At 37.7% G+C, this 7,429-nt stretch overlaps 2 protein-coding genes across 2 annotated transcripts; both read right to left on the bottom strand.

Annotated features, from left to right (window-relative positions):
- Positions 1-1,512: 1,512 nt before the first annotated feature.
- On the bottom strand, positions 1,513-2,133 carry LOC106755149. The gene is made up of 2 exons (XM_014637252.1): positions 1,783-2,133; positions 1,513-1,698 (listed from the first exon to the last, which is right to left on the bottom strand). Exons 1-2 carry the CDS (start codon positions 2,131-2,133, stop codon positions 1,513-1,515), a joined length of 537 nt encoding a protein of 178 aa, XP_014492738.1.
- A 117-nt stretch (positions 2,134-2,250) lies between these two features.
- LOC106755150 (protein ALP1-like) lies at positions 2,251-3,685 on the bottom strand. Its single transcript, XM_014637253.1, has 3 exons — positions 3,491-3,685; positions 2,788-3,013; positions 2,251-2,702 (listed from the first exon to the last, which is right to left on the bottom strand). Exons 1-3 carry the CDS (start codon positions 3,683-3,685, stop codon positions 2,251-2,253), a joined length of 873 nt encoding a protein of 290 aa, XP_014492739.1.
- Between the last annotated feature and the right edge of the window lie 3,744 nt (positions 3,686-7,429).

Consider the following 7,429-nt stretch of genomic DNA (forward strand, 5'->3'; position numbering starts at 1 on the left):
TGGCATCACCATCAACATGTACTCCACAATATTGCATTATCTGTGTGATGAGGACACCATATGGTAGGGGTGTGTCACTGGCCTTGCATTTAAGCATATGTTGCATGACGTGATGAGGCCAATTGAGAGCTACATTATTTTTAATCAGCCATATCATGAAGATATCCTCTTGCAATACCTTTGCAAAATTTGCAGGTCGTGGAGTCAGCATGTGCACAATAACATAATGCAGAAGTCTATCATTAATATTCAAACACCCAACTGTTTTAACATGTTGACCCTGCATTTCTGGTCTAACCATAGTAGCTACTGCCATCTCCCGATCATAGTGAAAGTCATCTGGGATATTTGAAAAAGACAACTTTTGNCNCTNATATTTCATATTAGCAACATTCAACCAATCAACAGGTTTCAATCTAATTCTTCTTTTGTTCACCTCACTCATCAAATATCCATTTCCAGAAATCTTCAGATTTGAGTAAAAAACTTTGATTAAGTNTGGATAAAAGGGTCCCTGCAATGTAAGAAATTCCACCACCCCTTGAAATAGAAGATTATGTTGGAAAAGTAATCCTGAACCGGCAAATGATTCGAAATTCATTATTTTTGGAAGAACAATATTCCTAGTGTAGAAATCAGCTGCATAGTTTTCCATTTGATGGCTGTGACTGCAAAAACGACGCTGATCTAATTGTTCTTCATCAAATGCTCTTATATCAACTGCATCTTCTGCCACATTTTGAGTTTCTTTTCCTTTGCGGCTTTTTCTAGGCCTTTTGGTTGATGAATAGGCCATTTAAGAATTTCTTCAACAAAACATCATGTGTAGAATAACAAGGTTATTGATAACAAAGTATTGATAATAAGAAATGATCGAAAAGCAAAGTCAAACCATTACATAAATACCATAACAATAATGTCAAATAGTCATACATCCAAATCAGAAATTCATAAATACATTCCAAGTACATGACATAATAAAGATCATTATCAGAAGTAGTTAGATAACCAAGCCTAAAGTTCACCACGGGACTTCATTTGACATAATTTATTCCACCGTTTGTGTGGTGGAAGTCCCATCAACTTCTTCACACATTTGGGCTTTTCACATAAGTAGTCATAGCATTGGTCCAACAAAGATTCATCAGCTATGTTCATACCACTCAGCATATTATAAATGTCAGCTTCAGTGTAGGTGTAGTTTGTGGTACGACGTAGTATTTCATTCCGTTCTTTCATAGTTGTTACCTGCTCCACGGCTGCATTAGAAATAGTACCAAAATGAACATTTTATGAACTCAGGACATTGGTGAAACCGTCCAAGCTGGTAGTGAACTTCTCAAATTGGGCTTCAAGAACATCCGCTGTAGGTGCCTTCCTTTTCGAACCTCTTGAAGATGAAGTCCCACCGGATGGGACTGAAGGCACAGATTGAGTCCCACCTGTACTATATTCATCAACAGAGGGAGGAGGTGATGGGGGAGTTGGGTCTCTATAACCCATCCAGTCAGGCTACTCAGGAGTGTACTCAACATTATGGTTGAGATCAACATTAACACGAGGCGCATCCCGCCCTCGACGTATTTGACGAGCTGTCCTAACAGCACTCCCTGTAGCTCGATCCGCAGCCCATAACTCCACCATTAAATCGTAATGGCGGATACTGTTCACTCTCCACTTTGCGGCAGTTGGCCTCGACTGCACAATAAACATTAAAAATAGATTTTTACATATTTTCATATATAAAAATATATGTTGCACTTTGTATTTATTTTAATATACCTGAATGAGGTCCATCCAAACCTCGTCCTCCGCATCAAATCGCATAGTAATGGGGTTCCAAGCAAAGTCGCTTAATCCAGAAAAGAGGTCATGAACCTCACGCCATTTATCTTTCAAGACTTTCTGACGGTTTTTAACATTATTTTTTGTAATGGCAACATACCCAGAGACATGTAAATGATCAACAATGTTAGTATACGCTTGGGATGTCCAACTCCCATCAACCCTATTACCGATTCTTGATTCCTCAATCATACAGTGAAGCAGACATGCGTCCATGTCCTCAGTCCATTTCATGAACTCTCTGGTTGGAACAGAGGACTCAGTGGCGATTGTCTTACCTCTATTCATTGTTGACCTACTTTATAAACAAAATAGTTAGAATTTAAGATTAAACATCCATAATATAATTTCATTGTCATACAACAAACAGCAAATAGGCAAACAAATACAATAAAAGTAAAACAACTAAGAGTTCTGATAATCTCGCCACATATGATCCGCTATGGCATCCCTAATACTACTACCCATCCTATGATCCTCTTCCCTAACTTGAGACGATGAAACATTATGCTCTTCTCTTTCATTGAACTCATTATCAACTTCATCAAGTAATGAGTCATCATGATCCACACTAGGAAGGAAGTTGTGTAAGATACAACATGCTAAGATAATCTCTGTCATCGTCTCCAAATCGTAGTGTGGTTCAATGCCACTTGCAATGATAGGGAATCTTTTTTTCAACACCCCAAAAGTTCTTTCAATAACATTTCTCAAGGATGAATGTTGATGATTAAACAACTCGCGTGCATTTTGTGGTCCTCTGCGTGTATATTCCTTAAGGTGATATCTGACGCCTCTATATGGAGTCAAAACAGTGCTTTTCAACATAAATCCAGCATCACCGAGGTAGTATTTTCCTACAATTTTGAACATGTAGAACTATTTAGTCCTTGCTAACATATATAGGCATTTAGTCATCAACTTCGCAATGTACACACTAACCTTGCGGTATAACCAACGGATCATCTCGATCAAGAGCATTTTTTAAAATTCTTGAATCCGATGCAGTGCCTTCCCACCCAGCAAGAACGTATGTGAATTTCATGTCAAAATCACACGCGGCGAACACATTTTGAGTTGGCCAATCTTTTCTTCCTCGAAATCTCGGAGCATCAGATCTTGGCACCTTGACACGAACATGAGTACCGTCTATGGCCCCTAAACAATCCTGAACATACAAATAGGAAGAGATGATAAAAGTCTAAAATTGTCATAATTCTTTCATCTAACAACATGTACAAATGTTTTTAAATCAGTACCTTAAAGTACGGGTAAAATCGATTGTTGTTGAAGATATATGGTTGAACCTCATTTCCCGAGGGTTGAATAAGAAATTCAGATTCCAAACTTATAACTGCACCCAAGACATTGTGGAAGTGTCTGCTAACCGTCGAGCCCGATCGATGGAAGAAAAAACCTACACTTCGATTCTTAACATTATGGCCATATGAAGAAATTGAGCCACTTGTTGCTCCACTGTCGACCGAATGGCGTCTTTAACTAACCCAGTTGATCTTACTCTTTCACAAAGTTTAATAAATGCCTCTAGACCCATCCTAATAATGTCGCGAGCCCGATTTGTGTGCACTAGATATGACATTAATTTCTCCCTACGACGATCTCTTTCTGGTAGGGAAATACTTACACTACTGGAATCACTCCAGTACATTTCCAAAATACTCAACGCGTGTGCAACAATGCATAACATTGTTACCGCAGCTAAAGTAGTGGTTATTTCTAAGTGTCTTCGTATAATTGATATAATATTGAAATCTACGCCAAGCACGTCATCATCTATATCTTCAGGCTCCAAAGATGATAAATCTAATTCTTCTTCCATCTATATTTACTTAACCAAATATACATACTATAATTAAAATCATACATTCATATATTCATTAAACAAACCTCATTCATACATTCATACATCATATGTTGATATAATAAATAATTATTATACTAGTTTATACATTAAATAAATATTATACATTAATACATTATTACATTACATAAACATAGTACATTATATATTGATATAATATGTTACAAAAAAACAATAAACATAATACATTATATTTTCATAAATCTAATTCTTCTTCCATCTATATTTACTTAACCAAATACATACAATTTCACAACTTAAACAAAACTTTATAAACACAATATCATTAAATTCATATATTCATACAATCACATCCTAATTATAAATATTCATGCAATTCATATAATAATTAAACAAAATACATACATGAACAACAAAAATCACACATTCATTCTTATTAATTAAATAACGTAATATCAAACGTACCTCTTGAAGTCACTTATGAAGCTTTGAAGCAAGATTAGAAGCAAGATTTCTTGCAATACTCAGCTGGCAGTGACACTGATATCCAAATAAGATACTACTTTCACTTGCTAATATTGAAATAAAATTACTCACAATACCAAAACCAACCTGTAAAAAAAAATTACAGAAATATGTTACAACATTGTATAGGATGGTTTAAAATATATTCAAAATTTTGTACAATATCTTTGACAATTTTATACCAAGAAATGCCTCTTTTGGAAGATGACCAATTCCAGAAACCACGACAAAGACCCAAAACACTTCTGCACATAACAGAAAATGGTGTTATTCTCACCACGGAAACCATGAACTACATGCAGTTCATGTCAAAATTTTTTGAACAATTCAAAGTGCACAAACAAATCACTATGTTTAGTACAAATCTGAATGACTAACATCCTTAGTCGCTTACCAAAAACTTGTAGCTGACCAGATGCACCTTTTGGTTATAAAAACCTGCAAAACATACAAATGGTTATGGTTAGTCTGCTGCAAAATAAAAGCAAATGTTGAAGTCCATGTTACTCTCGGGGTACTCTGATATCATTCCAAAACGTTGCCTTAAAATTCCAGACAACCGTCGTCCTCCTCCTCTCCACCTCCATACCCATCACCCTGTCCTCCACTGCACAAACGTTGGTCGTCTTCTTCTCCATGCCACACATCTGCATCTTCTCCCTCCATGCCAATCGCAAACCATCGTAACCTACCTGCATCGTCTCGCTCCATGCCACCCATGCACGAAGGAAGGCACGACCATTGTCCTAAGCTAGCTGTCGGGACTGAGGAAGGAAGGAAGCCACCGCCAACCACACAGTGCAACCGGAAAGAAGCCATAGCTGCAATCATCTGCGTCGTTCTCGTCAACACCATAGCCACCATCTCTTCCATGGACGAAGCTTCACATGGTCGACCTCAGCTGGACGGACGAAGGAACGCACCATAACAGCACACCCAACCGGAAAACGACGCCGGCACAACCTCAAAAAATGGCATTCTGTGTTGCCTAGATCCGGATACCACATGTCCCTGCAGCGCGATCCGGATATGCCTGGCATGCAAATTGTTGAAGAAGGTGGATCCGGATACGGCCACCTTGTATTCGGATATGGCTCCTCTGCAACTCCTTCACCATGCTGGATCCGGATACCAGCGTCTTCGATCCGGATACAGACGCTTCACTGCATCTTCAATCCCTTCTTCCATGGCGTGTTCTGCATGTCTCTGTCATCATCATCAACACCGTTCTTCATCATCAACATCGTTCTTCCTCCTCCCATGCATGGCAGTGCTCAGATGTACCTGTAACAACACATGAAAAATGGAGAGAAACAATACCTCACCTCTGCTCGTCGTCGCCAAGCCAAAACGTTCACCACACAAACTCGCGCATGGAGTTCTCAAACTGAATCTCTCATGTAAACACGCATCAGTTAATACACACCAAACTTATCTACCAAGCACCGTGTTATTAATGGGCTTTCTGGTCAAAAGCTTTGTTTTCAAATTCAAACTATGCCAGGATTCTCTCCTTTGCAGTCCATGGCAGTGAATGGTGTTGTCAAACAGAGAATCTCGCCACTGCAAAGGGCTGCAAAAGCATGGTGGAAAAGAAAGAAGTGCATGCCGAGACAGTGGATAATGGGTCATCACATGGCTGCAATACAAACTCTCGTGAAAGCACAGTGTTCCTTCGCTTTGTCTATGGACACTGTCTACTTATTTAATTTTTATTTGGTTTAATAAGTTCGCAGATCCCTATATTTGTGAGTTTATTTCAATTAGATCCTTTAATTTTGAAAGTGATCAATTAGGTCCTTAATTTTGTCAATTTGAATCAATAAAAGTATTTCCGTTAGATGCAGTTAACGCCGTGAAGTTTTTGAACATGTGGCACGCTGACGCTTCCAGGTGACACCGTTTCAAGTGCATAGGTGGACTATAAAAGGGTGAAATCCCTTTTAATTTAGGGATTTCACCCTTTTATAATCCACCTATGCACTTGAAACGATGCCACCTGGAAACGTCAACGTGCCACATGTTCAAAAACTTCACGGCGTTAACTGCATTTAATAGAAAGTAGGGACCTAATTGATCACTTCAAAAATTGGAGGACCCAATTGAAACAAACCTCCAAATATAGGGACCTCCGAACCTATTAAACCTTTTTATTTTTATGTTTCAAAAGCTTTTTTTAATGTTGGAATTCAACTGAAAGTAGAGGGGCATTACAGTCTTTGTAATACAAATCAGCACAAATCCTCTCATAATAGCGGGATGCATTTTTCACTACCATCCCGTAAATCAGCTGATAAGAATCAGCGTAAATCAACGCAAATTCTCTTAAACGAACACAACGCATCTCGCAATTCCATCCGTTCAAATCTTCTGCTACAGGAAATACCCCCAAGCGAACAGAGGCTAAAGTATGAAATTGAATCAGATATTTAAACCTTTTCGCATACAATTATTTCTCCTTGGATGAACGGTGAGAATTTTATCTTTTTAGCAAACTTTACACTATCAAGAAAATATTTTGTACAAAACTTCTTAAATATCTTTTAAATGATAGTTTTCCTACTTTCCTCTAATAAAATTCTCATACTGCCCCACTAATGACTAGCTTCTTCAGTAAATAAGTATTCAGAAAAATTCATATGTTATCTCTTGGGCACCTTAATGGAAAAAAGAGTCAAAAACAATAACAACTCAACAAAGAATAATAACATAGCGAAAATTCAATTTTTCATTTTGCGAGAATCTGCGAGGAGCACAAAAAATGAATAGGGCATAAACAGAATTTAAAACATAAAGAGACATCAACAATTTTAACATGGAAAACCCCTCAATGCAAGGGTAAAAATCACAAGTCATCCACACCAAAGAAAAATCCACTATGATCAATAATAGGAACAAAAAAGTCTCCAATAAAAATACCAAATGGTGTTTTCAATTAGTCAAACTAACTAAGCACAAATGCTTACAAATGAGAACAAAGAAAATGAAAAATCTCCAAGACATATTATTGGTGTGAAGTTGTTTTCTCCAAAACTAGACCTCTGATTGACGATCCGAACCGTCAGAATGAAGATCCATACGTTTGGAACCCATTGTCCAAATATCAGTCTGATCCAACGGTGAACGACTTCATAACAATGAAAACATTGGTGCATACTTTGTGTTATACAGGAAAGACTCTTATGTGCCCTACTAATATGAATCATCTCCACTAAA

Source organism: Vigna radiata, unplaced genomic scaffold, assembly GCF_000741045.1.
Source record: "Vigna radiata var. radiata cultivar VC1973A unplaced genomic scaffold, Vradiata_ver6 scaffold_265, whole genome shotgun sequence".
Classification (NCBI taxonomy): domain Eukaryota; kingdom Viridiplantae; phylum Streptophyta; class Magnoliopsida; order Fabales; family Fabaceae; genus Vigna; species Vigna radiata.